The sequence below is a fragment of the Labrus bergylta genome, chromosome 11 (genome assembly GCF_963930695.1).
Source record: "Labrus bergylta chromosome 11, fLabBer1.1, whole genome shotgun sequence".
In the NCBI taxonomy this organism is placed as follows: Eukaryota; Metazoa; Chordata; class Actinopteri; order Labriformes; family Labridae; genus Labrus; species Labrus bergylta.
In genome coordinates, this window is record NC_089205.1 from 4676618 (window position 1) to 4698359 (window position 21742).

At 39.5% G+C, this 21742-nt stretch overlaps 2 protein-coding genes across 2 annotated transcripts in view; one reads left to right on the forward strand and one right to left on the reverse strand.

Moving 5' to 3' along the window:
• snx19b (sorting nexin 19b) overlaps nt 1-13001 on the reverse strand; it is a 37651-nt gene extending 24650 nt beyond the window's left edge. Inside the window, exons 1-11 of the mRNA XM_029279521.2 lie at nt 12923-13001; nt 11409-11691; nt 10565-10759; nt 8756-9976; nt 7920-8115; nt 7558-7658; nt 7344-7463; nt 7049-7173; nt 5997-6090; nt 5739-5898; nt 2673-2802 (exon numbers count right to left, since the gene is read on the reverse strand). Of these exons, the coding sequence (XP_029135354.2) occupies nt 2673-2802; nt 5739-5898; nt 5997-6090; nt 7049-7173; nt 7344-7463; nt 7558-7658; nt 7920-8115; nt 8756-9976; nt 10565-10759; nt 11409-11669 (2603 nt within the window). The 5' untranslated portion in view covers nt 11670-11691; nt 12923-13001. The remainder of the gene's footprint in view (nt 1-2672; nt 2803-5738; nt 5899-5996; nt 6091-7048; nt 7174-7343; nt 7464-7557; nt 7659-7919; nt 8116-8755; nt 9977-10564; nt 10760-11408; nt 11692-12922) is intronic.
• A 1504-nt stretch (nt 13002-14505) lies between these two features.
• On the forward strand, nt 14506-21654 carry il4i1 (interleukin 4 induced 1). The gene is made up of 9 exons (XM_020644876.3): nt 14506-14640; nt 14893-14950; nt 16637-16739; nt 17090-17304; nt 17426-17538; nt 18652-18853; nt 18970-19038; nt 19124-19260; nt 20409-21654. The coding sequence occupies exons 3-9, from the start codon at nt 16709-16711 to the stop codon at nt 21175-21177; spliced, it is 1536 nt and encodes a 511-aa protein (XP_020500532.1). The 5' UTR covers nt 14506-14640; nt 14893-14950; nt 16637-16708; the 3' UTR covers nt 21178-21654.
• The last annotated feature ends 88 nt before the right edge of the window (nt 21655-21742 follow it).

Consider the following 21742-nt stretch of genomic DNA (forward strand, 5'->3'; position numbering starts at 1 on the left):
TGGAAGGTAGACATTAGTAGGAAAGCAACCTTGTGGTGGCAGTGGATAAAGGATAAGGGAACCAATAGAGTCATTAGGAGTTACCCTCTGGTAGTCTGTCTGTTGAAAATGACATGACATTGCATTGATATTTCAGTTTGGACCAAAGTGGTCTGCCCTATTATGACTACACATATTGTTTAGAGGAGCTTTCAGGCTTGGCTGGGAATGCAAACTAAAATTGGTACATCTTTATCCTTTGTATCTCTTAATCAGATGAAGCACATCCCGAAATACTCAAGCATACTTCTGGTAACCATCAGTGAATCCTGGCTGAAGGCCAAAGGTTGTCGCCCAGACGCTTTAAAACTCACTGACACACGCTAACAATTTGAACTCATCATGAACATCCTTCAGTTACTTTTTCCTTTCAGTAAAGGGCTACTAAATGAGGTTATATAATAAATGCAAAATGTATGTTACCTTTTGCTGCTTTGTTTTGACATTTTCAATTTATGCAACAATGTGATTGATATTTCATTGCTGTTAAAGAACTGTGCATTTCTTTTACCTCTGTAGCATCTTGTCTGCTGTGAAGAAAGAAACAAGCCGATGAGAAGAGATACCTGCCGCTCTTAAAGCCGTCACTGCCATGTTGACAGACTGATGCCTAATATAGACAAGGCCAAACAAAAGCACAAGACCTTTCAAGCTTGGGCTAGTGGAACGTCTTAATATAGACAGCCCCAGTTTAAATATGAAGAAACGATATTCTGGTCCCGACACCCTGGGGAACGTGAGGTCACAGCACTGACAGTACAAACACCAGAACCTGAGAACATTGTCTGCACGTTGAGTTTACTGGCAGCCGGAGCTATACCTATCTGCGACAAATGTTTGGGGAGTTGATGTCAGCCGAGCATTCGCTTTTGGGCCAAATACTGCAGGCATGCATGTATGCACGTATTCTTTTTACAACAAGTGCAATAGTGTAAAGACTTGATGCCATTCCTTACGCAAGAACAAACTTCTCTAAGCAGATGAAGAGAATATGTGTGAAAATGACAGAAGAGTTAGGAGCTGTAAAATGCCATATGCAGGCTTGATCATGATTCGTATTTAAGTAATCATCCAATGTATTAAATAACATTATTGCTATTTGATGTAAAGGTCCATTGCACAGCACAGGATGCTCCTGACTTTGTAAAACACGGACCACTGCAAAGGCACACAGTCAACCCTTGTCTAAAATATCAACTGTCTTGATAAACGACTACATGACTCCTCTGCAGCCCATAAACTGCTCCCTCCATGGAATCTCCACAAGGAACCATGTGTCTTCATGAGCACACGCACACGCACACGCACACACACAGCCATGAAAAGTTTCCACCTCCTCTCGGCTGCAGAGAACCTCATAAAAGCACTTTGAGAAGTCATCCAGAGGCAACAGTTGTTAAAGGGAGACAAAGTGTATCTGCATTGTTGTGGCAGCATCAGCAGTACATCCTGTTCAGGTTGTTTTAAAATATCCATGATGCACAAAGGATGGGGGGGGGGGGGGGGTAAATGACAAGGAACACATGTCTCTATTCACTCTGTCAACAACTCCTAAATACAACTAACCAAGTCATTAAGCTCACTGCTGATTGAGCATAGATGATCTGAAGCCTATTAATTAAACTTTAGAAGCTCTTCATAAAAAAAAAAAACATCAATGGGTGCACTAAAAAACAGTGTGTTAATATGTCTACAGTGTTAATGTAGAGTAAAGCATTAACACTTCTCAATACCAAAAACACTATTGGCGTGGATAAATCAAATTCATACAACATGTCAAGTCATACAAAGTTAAGTTTTCTCTTTGAATACACGTCACTGTTAATAAGAACAACAATTCAACTTGAAAAATATCATACAAACAGTTTCTATCCCTCACTCTTCAAATCAGACAATCCCACAATTGGGCGTACTTCTTGCAGCAATTGACCATTTTCCCAGGGCGACCATATTGTCCTGATGTCATACTCATGGTGGGGAGCCAAATGTTGTCATTGTGTCTTACTGTTGGGTTCTAGGTTTAAGTCATGTGAACATTGCAAATCTGAGTAACTTGTTTTCACTTAAATGTGTCAGATTGATTAGAAACTACAAGGAAAATTAACTCTGAAAATCTGGAGAAACATCCGGCAATATTAAATACAAAGCAAATGTTATACCATCGGGATACAGCTATAAATAGCATTCAAGACATTTGAGAATCATGGATATGATATAGAAGGCATATATATATATATATATATATATAGTAGATATTTAAATATACTTCTAGAGATCTAGATTTGCATATATTATAGAAGCCTTAGTAAGCAATGTATGAATGTGTATGAATGTGCATGAAGGGGAGTAGTTACTTCTGATGATCACTTTACATAGCAGCGTCTGCCATCAGTGTGTGAATGGGTAGGTGTGACCTACGGTGGTCTCAAGTCCATTTACCATTTAGTCCATTTAATAATACATAAACACAAATGTGCATGTTCTGAAATTAAAACAACATACATGTGTGAGAAAGAAAAATACACCATGAAGTTGTTGCACAACCCCTACAGAATCAGGAAAATTCTAATTTGGAATTATTCAGGCACAAATGAGTTGATATTCCATTTCTGTTAGTCTAGTGTAATAGTCACCTGTTGATAAAGGTCCCAAACAGCAGCCTGATGGTCCTTTGAATGTTCTCACTGCACAGCCAGCTCCACTGCTCCCTCATCAGCAGACACAGGATGTTCAGAGCCACCTCAGCCAGCGCCGTCTCTGATGCTGTGCACAAAACATGCAAGAAACACATTTAAAAACACCTCAAAGTATATGTAATGACTAAGTAATGACAAAATACAGGATACTAATTACTCTGTAATAGGCAATGGATTAGATACCACATTCAAAATATACCCTATTATGAGCTAGCTTTGCATGCTAAAGCAGATTTTGTTATACACAGGTTTCCGGTGGTTTTGTAGATGCATATGTATTTGTAACCTCACATTTTAGTCTGTCACAGTAGAACCCTGCAGTCCTCACATCAGTTCACCACTTCATATACATATTATCACTGCCCTCATGTGGTCAAACTTTGATAATGCTTGTGTGTTTTGTTTTTAGTTCAGGCCCTTTAAAATAGACTATTTTCTACAACATCGTCATGTTGTATTTGTTAGCTTAAGCAGTCTTTCATAAATTAAATATTTTGAATGCTTTCTGCAGGATATTTAAAACTTGTTGTGGGTTTGCAGAGAGATTCTGTTTTAGCATATTTAATAGCATTCAGTGTTTATTTAAAGTGAAATAATCCTCCTTAAATCTGAGTGTACGCTGGCTTTTTCTTCTAATGACAATAAACAGAATTAAATAAAAAGACTAATCACTTAGTGTGACTACAAAGACAACCAAAAGACAGACAACTCTTAGAGATAGTCGAGGCTTCTTTTTGTTTTGCCTTTAGGTGGGGTCGGAAAACACAGCCTGTCTCCTGGTTCCTGTAAACACAATGAGCATTTTTTAGGAATTCCCCCTGTTCAAATATTAACGGGAATTTGTGCTGAATCTTTTCAAAAGAAGTCCTGAAGAGTCTATCGTGGCTCCAGGGGAATCCCTCAAATGAGTCAGCAAACACATGAGATTTTGTTTATACACGTACAGGTACATGGGTAGTTAAGGTTCACTTACAATTCTGGCTCTGCTCCCTCTCACTAGCATCACTCTCTTATTGTTTCTTCTCTCTCTTTCAACTCTATGACAGATGACCAATAGCAGCATTCAATTAAAAGGTCATTCTGCTTGATCCTGGGCCATATGCTTTGCTGTGTAAATCATCTTTTACAGTTCTGCATAAAATTGCAGGGCTGGAATTTAATACTGAAGGTATTTTGGTTTAGTTTGCAGTCAGCATAGTACCATCCACTTGTATTTCAGTCTGCAATAGAAAAAGGAGAGGAATGCAATCCCAGAACCCATCAGCGGTCATCTAGCGGAGACTGAGCCTAAATTCATGTCACTAAACAGACATCTGTATGCAAGAGTAGCCAAAGATCCCCTCTTAGATGTGATTCCCCATATCCAACTCCAGTCTTGCCTTTCAAGTTGCAGGTAGAACTTTAAACAGAAACTACAGTGGGGGTTTTTTATGACAGCTGATGGGGCTCAGAGATGACTGTTTAAATGACTCATTAGTTCCATTCCTTTTTGTATGAATGTAAGACTTTCACTTTAAGTTTCCATCAGAGTTGCCTATTTCTCAAAGCCTTTTTGTACAGCATAAAGGCTTACTTTGACTTTTAAATAAATAGAATGGTTTACTTTGACCCAAAAAGTATAAGCCCTTGCAGTGAACAGCCACTGATGAAAGCTTTTGGATCCTTGACAGAAAAAAAAAAATCTGTCACAACAGGTCATGTTTGTGTGTTTTGGTCCCTTCAGCTGCAGCTTCATAACAAAATATGAATGTGTTCTGATGAATCTGATGAATGACTGGAATATGGAACAAGATGGTTTCCATCAGATTGTCCTTTTGTGATCAGTGAGAGATACTGAGTGGAAAGTGGAAGTGTTAAGCAGAAAGGCAAAAAGGAAGACAAAACAACCAGTGAGTCAGTGAGCTGTTCAGAAACAAAGGAAAACGAAAGCAGACATGCAGGAGTGAGTCAGACACGCAGACATGATAGACATGATGAGTGCAGATTTAAAGATGAGAGGCTCGAAGGAGGAAGAGGCGACCTTGAGAAGGAAGTGGCTGAATTAAAATATTTGATGACACAAAAATCTTTTAAAAAATTTTATGGCAACATGTTTGGTTAAATTAATCACGTTTACAGCCTGGTGCAAAACAAAAATTTAATCCCCACAGTTCACTTCACTATCCTGAAAAAAAATGTACGGAGGTTTTTTATTGTACATCTGAAAATTTCAAGAAAGTTTCAATGCAGTCGGCTCCTGACATCTTCCTGAGACACCATTTCACATCTCCCTCACAGCCAGTTATTTACCCTGCCTTAAAGACATGGTGAAGAAGTACACCTTGGAAGTCACAGCGTAATGTTTATAACAGATCCACGACTGTGGACAAATATGGCTGAAGGATAAATCCTTTTATGTGAAATAGTCACATTGCAGGATGTCTGATGTCAATGAGGTGACCTATTTCTTTTTTTGTCTGTAATTCCTTCTTCTCTCTGTTTCTTATCATTGGTTGTTTCCTTTACAATGACAGATGGTTGGCCCAATCAAGCCGCCTACAGGACGGTCTCTACTGCTCCCCTCCCCCACCCCCCACTGTTTTCTCTTGCTAAGAAAGTGAAAGTGTCTGAAGGACGTCAAACATGAGTGTATTCATTATCCCTTGGATATACAATGAAGCGTTTAAAAGATGTTTAATCATAATGCCCTGGCTTTCCTACACAGGAGGACAACTGTACTCTAAAACTAAATCTACTTCTTCTCCTTCATACTGTTTTATACTTTAGCAGACCACAAACAGTAACACTTGATGTTACAGTTTGGTATCACTGTCGGCGATAAGAGGGGTGTACCTTTTTATTTGACTTAAAATCTTAATCATAAACTAATCATCAAATCTTTTCCATTCGCCTTCTGTCGTAAACTTAACTTCAGCAGGACATGCAGCATTGAGATAACCTGTCTGAACCTGAGGTAAAGAAGAGAAAGAGAAACAAACTGTGTCTCCATCTTCCTGTACTTACCAGACTCCCGACTGCTTTTTCCTCTAAAGCAAACGTCCAAGCGGCCCCCAAATTCATCTATTCCTGGACTTTCCTCCCTCTCTAGAAGGTCTCTGGTGTCTAATTTTTCTTGTTCTGAGATGAAGGCTTGCAAATCTCCTAAAGACATTCCACTGAACACCTAAAGGAGAAGAGAGGAGAAGGTGGTAAAACCGAGAAAAACTCATTGGATCACAGAGGCAGAAAATATTAATGTTCACAGTAATGTAAGATATTTACTTTGCTTGTTTTCTCCCAACTGAACAAAACCGATGGTCTGATGTCTGAGCCGTTCATAAAGGGGATGTTTTTACTGGAGAACTTCATACGAGATCTGCAATCAAACAAACAAGTCAATAAACACAAGGACTACAGTTAAACAATATAACTTTATTAGACCTTTCAAACATGCACAAAACTCCTGAAACCTTCCTGAAATGTTTTCAGGGTGAGCTGCATGTGTGAACGCAAACAGCCAAGTTCTCTACTCCATCTTTACCTGGTATTTTTCCTGCCAGTCCTCCTACTAAGTTTTCACTTGAAGTCAGGCTGTGCTGATTAAAATAACCCAACGCGAGTAAAGGAGAATGTGCACAATGCTTTGTGTAATACAGGATGTGAGGCTAACCCTCTAACCGCATGAAAACAGTATTTTTCTGCCCCTCAGAAACACAACCTGCTCCACTAGAAAGACAGTGCTGCCTTTTTATTCTAAAACTACACTGCTACACCAACGTTGAGAGGAAGTCTTTCAATTGTTCAGTAAAAATGGAAACTTGGAACATCTACGTTTCCAAGACAACAGGGCAAACTCTGCCAAGGAAGTTTGTGGGATATTATCCGAAAAGTCTTGAACAGCAACTAAGTGTTCCTTGAGGTTTGTTTGAATGCCAATACTGTTTTTAAAAGCACATAACCAGACTGGCAAACGGCTCCTGAGGATTAACTCTAGCTCACTTAGCTGAACTGAGTCTTGAGGTGAAGCAAGGACAACCCTGCTTTTATGGAAGTCTGCCCCGGGAATGTCTGTTGATTCTCTGTATGGGATTCAGATTCAGATTCAGATTGTTTATTTTCCCAGAAGGGGAAATGTGTTTTGCAGCAGGGAGCACACGGAAGACAAGAAACACAAGGACAACAACATCATCGCAAAATCGAAATCAAAACAAATTAAAAAACAAAAAATTCAGACAAAACAACGAACATATAAAAGAGTATAAAACATCGCAATAATGCTGATGTGCTTCCGACATATAAGCGGGTAAAAGTAGCCTGGATCTCTGAACTCTTACTTGCTCTTCTTGTCACCACCGATTTTCAATCCATCCACCTCTCCCTCGTTGTCCTCTGTGGGGCTCTGAGGCTCTGAACGAGGGAATGCTGTCTTCAAGGTATCCACGATGGCGTTCACCACAATCTAAACACATAAACACACATGTATTGCATCACACAAGAGATGTAGGCAAAAGAATCTCACAAAATGTAACGTACAACCATAAACATGTTGTTGTATGTAGTTTATGATAATGTGCATTCAAGTCTAATAATTCCCTCAAAAAAGCTTCTAGTAGGTAATCAGTTTCAAACCTTGTCTATGCGAGACACAATAAATGGTTTCTTGACAAAGGCGATCCTGGCGTCTGTATTGAGAGCCAGAAACTCCTGCATCTCCTCACTGTTGGCGATTTCAGAGATGGTACATAGTTGCTGAAAAACAAGGCAGAATGTTTATTTACTTAAATTAAGAGATTCAAAAAAAGGGCCACAAAAAATAAAAGTAATAAAATACTGTTCCCTTTACCTTAATAAAGGTCTCTAGAAGTCCTTTCCGGGCCTCTATCCTGTCGCTGTCCATGTTACCAAACGGCATGTCTGGAAATATTTTCTTTGGACCTTTTACACCTGAAGCACAGAGTAAATCAGATTACAATAAATCCTGTGTGTTGGCTCGAGTACCCAACAACAATCAAACTGGATCTTTTAATCAACGGCCAAGAACTCAACTGCAAATCCAGGTCTGATTGAAGACCGTGCATGGACATTTTCCATGCCAGACTTAAGCACACTATGCCACTGGGCACATCAGTGCATCCGTCTTGCCTCTTTAAATTTGAAATGTCGACGTATACATAAATAATAAGTAAACTGATCGATTCTTCAAACCTTTGATGAGTTTCCGCAGGTCATTTTTTTCTTCCAGTCGTGTTTGCAGGTTTAGGAACTCGCTGTAACGTCTGTTCACCATGTGATAGGCGACCGGCTGAATGGAGGCAGAGTTTTCGCATGCTGGTTCAACTTCAGCGTCCTCAGAGCCGGGCTGGATGCCTCCTGGCTGCTCATAGCCCATGGATGTCTCATACTGAAAAAACACAACAAAGCATAAGATTCCTGCAGTAAGTTCTATTGTATGTAATAAATCACTATGTGACGTTTGATTTGGGGTCTGATACTTTTCAATACCACGTGTTAAAATTTTCTCCTCTATTTCAAGTCTTTTGAAACTAAAGTTTGAACTACAGTTTTTAGTTAGCTACAGGTCTTTGAACGTGGTTTAAGCTCTTGGCTGCATATAGTGCTGATGTTGTTTTGCCTCCGACAGGCATGGTTGTCAGGGTGTGACACATTGCACTGTTTCTTAGTCTTCCTTTGCTACTTTAAAAGATGCTACAAAAAAAACAATCTAATTTAAGCAGGTGAATTTGTCTGATTTCTAGTCAAAAAGATCGATATATATATATTTAAGCCACATTTACTAACACCTCCAGATACAAATTCTTATTTCAAGATAGAAAAAGCACAAATACAAATTTAATTGTTGAATGTCTTGAAAAGAGATGAAAAAACTAATTTAGATGGACAGAGAAGTGACCACTAAACCAAGTGGCTTATAAAGTAATAATTCTGATTATACCTGGCTTAGGCGCTAACTGCATCACGTAAAGAAACAAATACATGGGCATAGAAAGAAGGAACAGATACAGGTTATAATGCTTCCTTACTTTGATTGTGTAAAGGGTGTAGGGATGTGAGCCAGTGCCGCGGTGTTCCTTAGCTGTGATGGTGCCAGTGATCCGGAGGTTCTGGATGATGACCGGACCATCGGGGCTGCTGAGGGGCTCGAAACTAAACGGCGGCATTGGGGACGAGGCCTGCAGGGGACTCGCATCTGTCAGCTCAGTGGAGCTCCCAGGTCCGCTCTGCTCTACACCCAGGAGGAGATCTCTGGCTGGGCTGACTGAAGGAGCCTCCTTCTCCAGATCCTGGATGCTGCAGATACTCACAGTCCCATCTCTTGTTCTAACTGGTGAGGGGCTACAGCTGTTCGGATGTTCCACTGGCTGTGAATTCACCAGGACTTTAGGGCAGGGGAGATCCACAGGACTAGGGCAGACATCCTCCTGATCCACACTGTTCTCAGCAGAAGAAACTGAATCTTTTAGCCTGTGATACAGACCCTCCTCTGGGCCGATCATAACCAGGGAGTCAATGGAGGTTTGTTTAAAGTCGGCCAAAGGAGAATCCAGATCAGAGTCATTTTCCTGGTAGAATGGGTTGGATTTGCTTCCTCTTATGTAATGCTTAAAAAAGGGTTGAGAAGGTTCTTCTTCTTCTGCAATACTCTGCGTGCACTCCGCCTCCTCGAAGTCGATCACATCGTAAGCGGCGAGGTCAGTCGAGGACGTCTCCGTGTGATTAAACGTTTCAGTTAAGGCTCTGATTGGAGTTAGTTCATTATTCTTTGGAGGCGTTTCTTGCAGTGGAGCGAGCTCTGATTCGGCAGAGGGAGATGGTAGTTTCGGTGGCGAAGGCGTCACAGGCTCTGTTTTTATCGGCTCTTGTGGTTTGCTGGACCAGCTGAATATCTCAATAATAAGACTGTTTAACCAGTCAGGGTCGGACAGTTTGCCGATAAGAGGCAGCACAACGTTGCAAGTGATGAGCTCTGCGACGACAAAGCGCCCAGTGCGGGTCTCCAAATGAGGTGGGGGCACCAAAACATGCAGCAACAAATCTACAACCGCTCGGGCATAGTTTACTTCCACTGTGTCGCTGGTCATGGCCAGGTGAGGCGTGGTTATCCTAGAATAAGCTTTCCACAACTCGGTCTCATTGCTCCACTTTGAGGTGAGGGGCTTTTGCTGCTCCGTCACCAGCTCCTTGGCTCGGATGTAGTCCTGCAGGTGACAGCCGAATAGATCCAGGATCCTCTGGGTCAGCTCCTGCAGAGAGTAAAAACAAATATCCTTAAAAAGTGAACAACCAGATCAGGAGGATTTCAAATCTTGGACCTCTTAGTATTGTATGCAGGAGAACATAATTGGGCAGAGGTATTGCTGAAAACTAAAGGACACCAAACTGGCTGAGTCTTGTCGTCTTTAAAATGCCTTCTTAATTTTTTCAAGATTTGATTTGCTTTGAAATGTCTTCTATTTCTTTTTTTTCTTGTTATTTGTTGGTAATGTCATTGTCTGATTTCTGTAAACCTGATAATAGTATCTTGTTTTTTTATCTTTGCAAAGTGTATTTGTGAAAAATGCTAAAAGAAAATTAAAAAATACCAGTTTTTATGCCGTCATTATTCAATTACGTGACCTTTTGATATCACCATTAATGTAATGCAATAGACTGTATATCAGGTATGTACTGATGATAATTCTTCCCTGGCATTATCCATTACAAACAACAATATTAGCTTCTAGCTTGATTTGCCTGCTTCAATATCTTTTCCTTTTCAAAGTACAGGCATGCAACAAGCACTATTACAGCAACAAACCCTGCAAACACTCAAGTCTTTCATGTTTACCTACCTTCCTGTCCACCTGTCTTGCACGTACTTTCAGCTCCATGGCCATAGAGATCATGGCGTCATGAACTTCTGTTTCAAACCTGCTCTCGGAGGACACTGTGGAGTACCAGGAGCTGACAAAGTCCCTGATGATTTTCCTCACTGTGTTGTGGATCTCCTGGTCCAAGTGATCCTCATCTTCCACAGAGGGTGCAATCTGAAAATCAGCAACGACAAGAGAAGTGTAAAATATAATGATAATGGAGAAACACGGCAAATATTTTCTTTATAACCATGGCTGACGTGGAAACTGAAACTTAAGGCCTATTTATGCTGTACATCAGAGACACACATATGGAGCCTTAAGTCTGTACTCTGCAATCATTTTCGTCTGTATTTCTGCACGTTTTCTGGAAGCTTACAGATACGGACCAATCATTGCAATACCACCGGAAATCATAGGGGCAGTGTCGAGCAGAGTAGTCAACAATTGAATCCAGACCAGCAAAACACAACGAAGAACACAGAACTTTTTGAGGAAAAGTTGTGCCAGTTGGTTAGGAAACGTAATCATATATATGATGTCATATATGTCGCCCGGGCACTGGGACAGACAACTACAACATAAACTTAGGTGGAAATTCAGACCAGAGCTGGATGTCTTTTGGATGGCAGCAAAGGAGAAGTGATCCATGCGAGGCTGCGCCCTCTAGTGCATACATTTCTTTACGTTTATCCCAATTTAAAGGATGTGTGGGAGTATACAGGTAGTGACGGTTATATCGTGTAAAACTTAATTATCTATTTACATACGTAAAGGAAGCATAAATGAGCCTTTGTGCTGAAACAGTTAGCTGTAAATTTACCTCCTCCAGAGAGATGAACCTCTCCAGGTGAACCACACTGTCAGACTCCAGGACCGCCTGTGAGCCGAGCCAGCCACCGAGCACCACCAGCAGGCTGGTGAATACACACAGCAGCCAAATGTTGACCAGCAGGTGGAACAGCACCAACCATGCCAGCATCACACCAAGGCCCAACATGCTCCTCTGTCCCAACACCTCAGCCATGGCAGCAGGGAGGTTACTCTGTGGCCGGACGCCCTCAGGGGGAGATGTAGAAATCATGTGTGCAGGGGAAGCATCACATCTATATAAAAACAAAAAAACAGGGGAGATAAAGGTTTACTGTCAATCTTACAATTCATCTTATTTTATACACCGGTACATTACAATAAACATAGTATGAAGGGATTTGAAAAACTATGCAAGAAAGTACCTTGAAACAATAACCATGAATAGAACATTTTAGATGACACAATATGAAAAATTACAGAAAAATAATCTGAACAATGTAACTGTTTTAAATAAAGGAGCAGTGAAGAAGAAAAAAAGTGCAAAAGTTCACAGTGATATTAAAGTCAACATTAAACGAATGCCTGAGAAGCTCAATTGTATGTGATCAATATCAATTAAGGGAGTATTATTTATCAGTTGCAGAAGTAGAAGTAGTAGTGGTGGTAGAGACTCACTATGTATGCATCCTGTTGCTACAATTATCCACAGAAAAAAAGATTTGGAGTTTATTTTTTATTCTATTTTTAAAGGCTGTTTAATTTTACTGTCACTGACCTCATTCATCACATTCATCATTTATTTGATTTTAAGTCAAAGCTAAACCATATTGATTCTAGCAGCTGACCTTTGATTGCACGATACGTCGGCAGAAAACACATTTTTAGAGGCTATTTATCAAAATGATGTACAATCAAAATATAATGATTTAATGTGCATTTTAATATACTTGCATTGCATAGTATACGAACATTAATATGCTTCAGTGAATTACTGAAAGACATTCAGCATATAAATAGTTACCTTTTCAGGTTATAAATTAGACTATTGACATGTCTACGAACATGTGGTTTTATGAAATTATTGAAAGCAATGCATGTAATAACAGTAAATTCGGCTTACCTTGAATAATATATTTAAACATAGTTTGTATTAAATGATGAATAGACTCTACTCCACCCTCCGAGGTTAATCAGTAATGTTAAAGTCTCAATATTTACTACATAATGTTTTTTTTAAGAACAACAGTAGAGCCGAACTGGGGATAAGATTACAGTTATTTGTTTGAGGTGTTTAGTAAGGCCACATTATGTGTCACTTTCCGTCAATAAGCATGTAAAGTTTAAATTGCATGAATCTAACATTAGCATCAGGCTAGGTCTAAAAGGCTGATGTAGCATTAGCCAGCTAGCTGTTTGAAACAATGACGAACACTTAGAGCAAAAACACAGTTTGTATTGTGGCGTATCATTGAAGATTAATTTCCCGGGCTATTTAATGAAATAAAGAAGAATAAATATATCAACCTGCACGACCGGTCATGTGAGCGTCTGTTTGGTACGGTTTGTTTACTTCCGGTATGATGACGTCAGTTCAAATGAAGGCTCCTGCGCCAAACAGGTTTTAGGACCACATGAAAAGGCAAAAATAAAACCAATAATTACATCAATACGTCAATTTTAAAGGAAAATAACAGTAAACACATTGGTTTGTTGGGTGAAACAGCTGCAGCTACCGTGAGGCTTTTTCTGCAGCTAAGACTTATGGGATATGTTGTTTTATCGACCTGAAATGGTGACGTTTATCAGCTTCTTGATGTCTTTTGTATTTCGGAGTCCGCTTCTGTCTTTATTCTTCAGTTTGTTAGATGTATAAAAAAAAGATGTCATACATAGTGTGTGTATTTTACCCTGTGAGATGTTTATCTTATTATAGAAATATGTAGGCCTACTACCTTATAACATATGAGACATATTAAAGTCTATTTATGGCATTTAGACCTTAATATGTCTCAATGTCATATAGTTTAGTATGGATCTTAATTGGTGTATAGTTTACTTTATACAGAGAGCATTTCAAGCATGGCGGCCTCCATCAATGGGACTCCAAAGCCCCCTTCAGTAACAGATAGGTGATGTCACTTAGGCTTCATCCATTAATATGTATAGTCTATGGGTGATAAACATGAAAAAAACATGTTTTATTTAAGTTCCTGCAAGGAACTTTTGGGTTTTTTCAATCTTAGCACCACCTGTGGACAAATTGGGTCCATTCATCTCTTTGCTGATTTTGTTCTGTACATGTGTAAGTGCTTGTGTATGAAAAAGAGTCTAATCTGTCTTCATCTTAAATGTAAAAATGGACAAAGAAATTTCAAATGATATTTCAAATGAATTTTGGCATGTAAAAACTATAAAAAGGCTGTTTCTGCAGCATCTTATCCGAAACCTACCCCACGGCTGCATGGCAGGTATATAAAATTACTATTAAGAAATATTCAGTCTATCTGATGGCCTTGTTTGATTTTAGGTCATAAAGTCCTTACCAGCTAAAAAACTCCACAAGAGAGCTTGAACAACTCTGGTAGAACCAGCACCTTCAGCATTTATACGTATAAATGTGGGTTGCGTTCCCTCAGATGAACAAGAATCAAATTGTTCACCTCATTCTATGTCAGGTTTGCTGCAGAAACTCCAGAGAAAAATGTCTGTCTCTTTAACTTTGGCTTCTTTGCCATCAACGTGCCATTTGTTTCCTTTCTGTTTCCTTTCTATTTTTTTCTTTTTCTGTTTCTTTTCTTTTTATTTCTCTCCGATCATTCCTTCCCTGATCAGACCTACAGCTAAACGACTTCATAGCCAAGACCCCTGCCAGCTTTCTCAGGGTGTTATGAGAGCTTTACCTTTCACATTATGCATTAACACGGCTGACTTCACTTCTAAAGCCTCATTAGTTCACTGACCTCAGTGTTTTCACACATAATGTGAAATAAAACCTGCCCCTTGACCTTTAACAATGCTAATTCAGCTATGAATCACACACACACACACACACACACACACACACGTATATGTATTGCTAAGTACTTTGTAACCTGTGATGTAAAAACTCACCTGAGCTGTAACAAGACAGTCAGGTGAGCTTCTGCTTTGAGCTCAGTCAGGCTTTTTACACGAGACAGAAATCAACGAGGAAACATGGAAGAAAGACATCATCTGCTGTGTGTTTGTCCTGAGAAAAATTAGTAAGTTACACCTTGTTCCTTATTCCTCAGTGTAATTAAAATATGTAACTTATCCTATTTTCTTTCATGGGTTACTTTGGTAACTTCCAGTTTCCAAAAAGCATTGATCAGCATTTAAGTTTGAAAACAAAAACTACACATGTGCCACTGACGTTTCAGGAAAATGAAACTTTATTTGTCTTCTTGCTTTTGGTTTCATTTATTGCAGCTTATAAAAAGTAGTGTCTTTGTCATGCTGTCTGTTGTGCACAGGAAGGCTGTGTGAGTTGGGGAAGCTTTTTTGGCTCTAAAGAAAAAACTATATGTAAAGGTGAGTAAATTATTTAAATAAATATATAATGAAAGATAATTGTAACAGAAGGAATGAGCTCTTTAATTCACTGTTTTACATGTTTTATGAACAATAATGACACTTCAGATCTGACATTTTTGGATAGCAGTAAATGAGCACTTTCAGGTCAGATATTGAAATGAGTGAAGATGGAGGAAATGAGCTATGCTGATGACTAGTATAACCTCACTAATCTGATTTGTTCAGTCTGGTTGACTCTCGAGCCGGTGTGGGAAAATATTTCTGGAAGACCTGAGGAGCCACACAGTCCCCCTCATTAAAATAACGTTGTGTGCAATTTCACACATCCCACGCTTCCAGGTTTTCCAGACTGCCCTCATATATGTGGAGGGACAGAAATGAAAGTTTAGCTCTATGTGGGGCTCGCTCATTTCCTCTCAGTCATGCATAGGCACACAACGAGCGACGAGACATTACCTTTGTTAAAGGTGAGTGGAGTGCAGGGAGAGTGTCATTTGAACTTTAGTTCTTTTTTTTCAGCATATGTACCAAATCTGAGGTATTTCTTTTCTGCAATTTCAGAAAACCAGCTCAGTTTTGATCTGAAATAATGTAATGGAGCATAGTTCTAATACAAAGTACAAGTTTATAACAACAGGTGTATATTTATTTTAAAGGGGATACTATCACCAAGGCTAATGTCTTTTTTCTGAGATTTAAGGAAAAACTATTTTATATTTATTTGATTTATTGCTTTTAATGAATGGAACATAATTCATTTTTAAAAATCCAAACTTTAAAAAAATGCTTTGTACTGTATCTCATTTTAAAGAGCATACTTTTGCATCTGCAATCAATGAATCACTTGCAACAAATCAAATGTATTTTTCTCTACGATTTAAGGAAACAAGCTTGATTATGATCTGTTCTAATGTATTTTAATGGAACATGATTCTTATATAGAGTACATGTTGAAAACAACAGGATCTCATTTTAGAGAGCAGACGTCTGCGTCTACAAAAAACAACAGATCTGATGTCTTTTTTATGAGATTTAATGAAAAATGCCTATATTTTGATCTCATTCAATGTATTACAATGGAACATATTTCATATATAAATACAAGTTTGAAATCAACTGTTTTTTTTCCACTGTTTAAAAGTTTTATAGAAACAGGGATAAATTATTTTTTAAACCTGTTGTAGACTGAAAAGGTTTAAAAATTCATTTTTCCTTTGCACATGTTTGCACTGATATTTTAAGAACCTGATGTTATATACTTAATTTTTACTAAACAATGTTTTTCGTCCTGTGTTTGATACAAATTATTATTATTAATAATAATAATAATAATAATAATAATAATAATAATAATAATAATTAATTAAGTCAATTGTTGTCTTTTGTTTGGCTGCAGCACGAGTGAAGAGCCCAAGACAAATTTCTCACTTTGTGAGACATTAAAGTTCATCTTAATCTGGAATCTTATATCACATTTGAAAAAAATCCCTTTCTGCACATTCAAAAGAAAAAATTCTCAGTCGTACCAAATCTCTTGTATTTTTTTTTTTCTCTATCTATGGGAAATTTGTTGATTTTGATCTGATTTAATGGATTTTAATGGAACATAATTCTTAGTTTAAAACAACAGGGCTTGTCCATGTTCATGCTGTCTCTCACTCTTAACTTTTTTGTGTTTGGTAGGTTTCTTTTGCCTCTCAGAGTGACTCTAACAGCAGAAGGAAGACGTCCAAACTGTGGAGCTCCATCCTTAAGATGATCCCTCACATGGCTCTGTGCAAGTTGTGTAAGGATCAGATTCACTTCTAACAAGAAACAAATGAATGTAGTGGTTACAAGGCTATTACTTGTGCTGTAAATATATTCATTTTTAACTGGATAATCCTTCCCATCCTTCCCTTCCATTCCCATGACTAGTTTTATTTACTCATTTCAATGGTGCATATGAAGATGTGGGTTCCTTTTTGCTGACATAACACTTCTAATGTGTTTTTAATGGATTTGTTGCTTTGACGAAATAGAAAAAATTCTCAAGAAATTCTCAAGAAATTTTGAGAATATCCCCCCACTTCTGCATTTCATCATGATGCAATAATTTGTTTATTAGCTAATACTGATATTTTTGTCCTCTGTCAGTTCCTCTAGTTGTAGTCGGGGTCGTGATTTTTGCTGTGAGTGGGATCTTTGGAGACCCCCTGTACGATTGTCTACAAGACACCGACTACAGGGAGCTGCTCAACATCGTGGAAAAAGGTCTTCCTGTCTCCAAGAGCCCTCGTCACATAGCCATCATTGGAGGGGGCATGGCTGGACTGACCGCTGCAAAGTTTTTAGAAGATGCAGGACATACGGTAGACTCCAACAATGCTTGAAATGTTAATGTTTACACACATTTTTTTTCCCTCAGTGGATAATGAAAAAACTTGGTGGTGTGTATATTAAATGATGATTATGTTTCCCCACCTGGAAAAGGTGACAATAATAGAAGCCAGTGACCGTATTGGAGGACGTGTGGAGACCTTCAGGAACAGAAGAGAAGGCTGGTACGCAGAAGTGGGCGCCATGAGGATCCCCAGCTTTCATAAGTGAGTACGATAATGACCAGCTGGTCTCTTTTATCCGTCTTCTTTTCAATAATAAAGCACGGACAGCATAAGAAAATCTTTGAAAGAGGACATATTATACCCCTTCTCCACCTTTTCAAACAGTCTCCTGTGGTCTAAATGAAACATCTATGCTGTGCTTTGGTCAAAATATAACATGAATCAAGCACCAGAGGAGGTTTGTGACCCTGTATAAACCAGCTCTCTCAGAACGCTCCGTTTTGGTGTGTGTGTCTCTTTAAATGCAATGAGCCCCCCCCCCCCGAGCTTTCCCCCGTTGACATCCCTCCTTCGCTAGCAAGAATAAAAATGGCCGACCTGTGTAAAGTTTTGCTCTTGTCTGGGGGTGGAGTCCATGGGTGGAGATATCAGGGGAAGGGAGGGAATTTTTTTTTTTTTTTTTTTTACCATTATCCCACTGTGACATCACAAGGAGAGCAAATTTGAAACAGAGTATTTTTCTCTGTGTTGTAAGACTTATGCAGACCACAAACAAAGGACAGGATGGATTTATTTCACATTTTGTGGGTCAGTAGACACTCAGGTTACCCAAATATATGTTCAAAAACACTGTAGAAGTGGATTCTTCATAATATGTCCCCTTTAAACTCTTTTTCTGATGTTTAGTTCTGCTCATATCTTGACATTACTCACTTTAAGGAAAACCCCACAGAAAAAGTGTCATCTAACTCTGCTTTCCCAGTTCTTTTATCTCCACCTGAAGTTCAAGTATCTCGTAAAGTATTGATATGGTTTCACTTTGCTGTATTGGTTCAGTCTCACGGCTCTCATTAGCCGTGAGACTGAACATTACTCAGCCGTATAGTACCTGACTGGAGGACAAAGTGGAGCGTGAACGCTGAGTTATATTTGAAAAAAAAGCATTATGATGATGTTTGCTGGGAAATGTTTCTGTCCAGATTTGATAAAAATGATGATTATTGGTGTAAAGTCAAGTTTGTTGTGTTGCACCAAAGTGGTGATGATAACTGTAGCAGCTCATACTAAGTGGTCTTAATCTCTAATTGTCTCGTCTTGAAGATTTTTAAATCTCTCCAGGAAACTTCAGTCAGTGTCATTTTTTTTTCCTCACAGGATTTTGCTCTCCTTTGCCTCCAAATTACAAATTTCCTTGAACCACTTTATCCAAGATGACATCAACACCTACTATTTTGTAAACGGGGTGTTGCAGAAAACCTATGCGGTGGAAAACAACCCTGATATTCTCAACTACAGCCTGAACGAAGGAGAGAGAGGGATGTCAGCCGCTCAGCTCTTCAGTAAGACACTCTGGAAGGTATGAGCACATTTTATACATCAATAGTGTCATTCTAACTTTTATAATCGTCAGTATTTTTAATGCATAAGGATAGACATGTGAACATTTTCTGAAATATCATAATCTTTGGACAGGTGAGGGACGACCTGAAGTCAATGGGCTGCAGTGCCATGTTGAATAAATATGATTCCTACACAGTGAAGGTGAATATATATTTATTTTAAACATTGCTTAAGTGTTATATGAATATGAAAAATTACCATAGAGTTAACGATCACCTGATTACAGGAGTACCTGGTGAAGGAGGGGAACCTGAGCCGTGGTGCACTGAGGATGGTCGGGGACCTCCTGAATGAAAACAGCCTCTTCTACACGTCGCTGATAGAGATGCTGTACATTCAGTCAGACATCAATGACAACACTGAGTAAGAAATGTTCATTTCATCTCCTTGTTATGTGTAATGCTAAACCAAGTGAGAATGAGAATCAGTTTTATTGGCCAGGTATTCTCACACATTTAAGGAATTTGACTTCAGTAGACTGTGCTCTCTAAGTAAAGAAGTACAACATCAAATACTAATCAATAAACAAACAGTAATATGTTCAAGACTCAATGAGACAATAGTGCAGTGGTGAAAGATGCTGAAACAGACATGATAATAAATGATGTAATTAGGTAACAGATGGGTTCATATAGAAGAAGAAGATGTACTTTATTCATCCCATGAGGGGAAATTCATTTTACACTCTGTTGCTGAGACAGGCTTCACCCACATAGGATGAAATATACATGCATGCACAAATAGAATCCTATAGAAATACACCAAAGGAGAGATGTCAGAGTGAGGGGCTGCACATGAAAGAGCACCCGAGCTGTTGGGGGTACGGTGCCTTGCTCAAGGGCACATCGGGCAGTGCTCAGGAGGTGACCTGGCAACTCTCCAGTTACCAGACCAATTCCAGACTTGGTCCTCACTGGGACTTGAAACCCTTCACACTGACGCTAATACAAAAGTTATCTTGCAGTACTTCCACTTCCTTATTAGGTTACTTTACGTATAAACGATTCTTTAAAATAATGGAAAGGAATTGTGTCCTGGTAGTAACAGCAGCTCTTGGACTGGAAATTGTACTGTAGAAGAAAAAAAAAGTCTGGGTGCAAAACAGGCCTTACTGTTTCTCCTCCGCCATTGTTGCTGGGTGCAGCAGTGTTCTAAAAGTTGAACTATTTTCATCTGAGAGTGCTGTGAGCGCAGGGACAAAAAAACATTTGTCACAAGGGTTTTTAGTGCAATAAATTCCATTAACACAGGCCCCTTAATGTACGTTTCTCAAACCACATTTTCTTTCAGTAACGCATATGGTGATTGGCTGTAATTGTAGGAGTGGTTATGAAAATATTTAAACAAACAACAAACCAGTACACTAGAAAATAAAACAGATGCATGGGCGTTAGGCTCCATCGATCCCATTTGGCCAACACTTGGCAGACATTTATTCAGCTCTAAGTCTTTGATGTTGTAAAATGACTGATGTATTTTGGTTGAAAGGTTTGTATTGGGTTTTTTTCCAGGTATTTTGAGGTGACAGATGGATTCGACCACCTCCCGAGGGCTTTCTACCAGGTGTTGAATGCTACGATTCTTCTCAACTCCAAAGTCAAACAGGTAGACCAAACAGGCGGCAGATATGTCACCGTAACCTTCCAGGACTGGCGTAATCCAGACTCCCTGGTCAACCTGACGGTGGACTATGCTTTGGTTACATCTTCAGCCAAAGCCAGTGTCTTCATAGACTTCCTGCCTCCTCTGTCTGGAGACAAGATGGAGGCCCTGCGCTCGGTTCATTACGCCAGCTCCACCAAGGTGATCCTCAGCTTCAGTCAGAGGTTCTGGGAGAAAGAAGGCATCAGAGGAGGGAAGAGCGTCACAGACCGGCCCTCCCGCTTCATCTACTACCCCAGCCACAGCTTCCCCGGCACAGACGCAGGGGCCCTCCTCGCGTCCTACACCTGCTCTGACGACTCCACCCTCTTCCAAGGCTTGAGCGAGGACGAGCTGATGGCGGTGGTGCTGGAGGATTTGGTGAAGATCCACGGAGAGGATATCCGGCCTATATGGACAGGGGGGCTAGTGAAGAAGTGGGGCTTGGATCCTTACAGTCTAGGAGCTTTCGCCTTGTTCACGCCCTACCAGCAGGGACACTACGCCCGAGAACTGTTCCAGAGTGAGGGGCGGGTGCATTTTGCAGGAGAACATACAGCTACACCTCACGGGTGGATAGAAACCGCCATGAAGTCTGCACTCAGGGCAGCGAAAAATATAAACAGCCTCACACTTTAGTTTTTTGAAGCAAAAATGTGTTTTATATCTTCTGTGTTCAATCTACATACTGGTCAATCAATTTCAACCATAGACTGTTCAAAGAAGTGGACAAAGCCAGACTTACATAAGCCATTGGTTTGTGAACCTCACTTTTGAAGCATGAAATTCAGCAGTATTGTCCAATGCATCTTCTTCTTTTTCTCAAACCAGCTAAAAAGGCAAGTTTAAAAAAAAAAGTATCTTAAGACAGAATTAAGAGAAAGGCCTGCACACGGTTCAGCTCCAAATGGCACTTTCATTTAGACAGGGCAACAACTTATAAATAAAAATGTCAAAATAAAATCACCATTGGGAGCTGAACAATATGCAGACCTCCTTTTTTTTCTGCAGTTAATACATTCCTTGTTGTGCACCTGTATACATTCTCCCTGGATGTGCACTTACTGGTTTTCTCTTAAGTGCACTGCAATAAATGAGTTTGTGTATTGATTGAAAACAAAATGTGTCATTTTTGTCTCCATTAATGAGAACTTGTGTCGTACCTGCTCATTTTGCAGAGATTTCTGCACTGCAGGTCTGATGG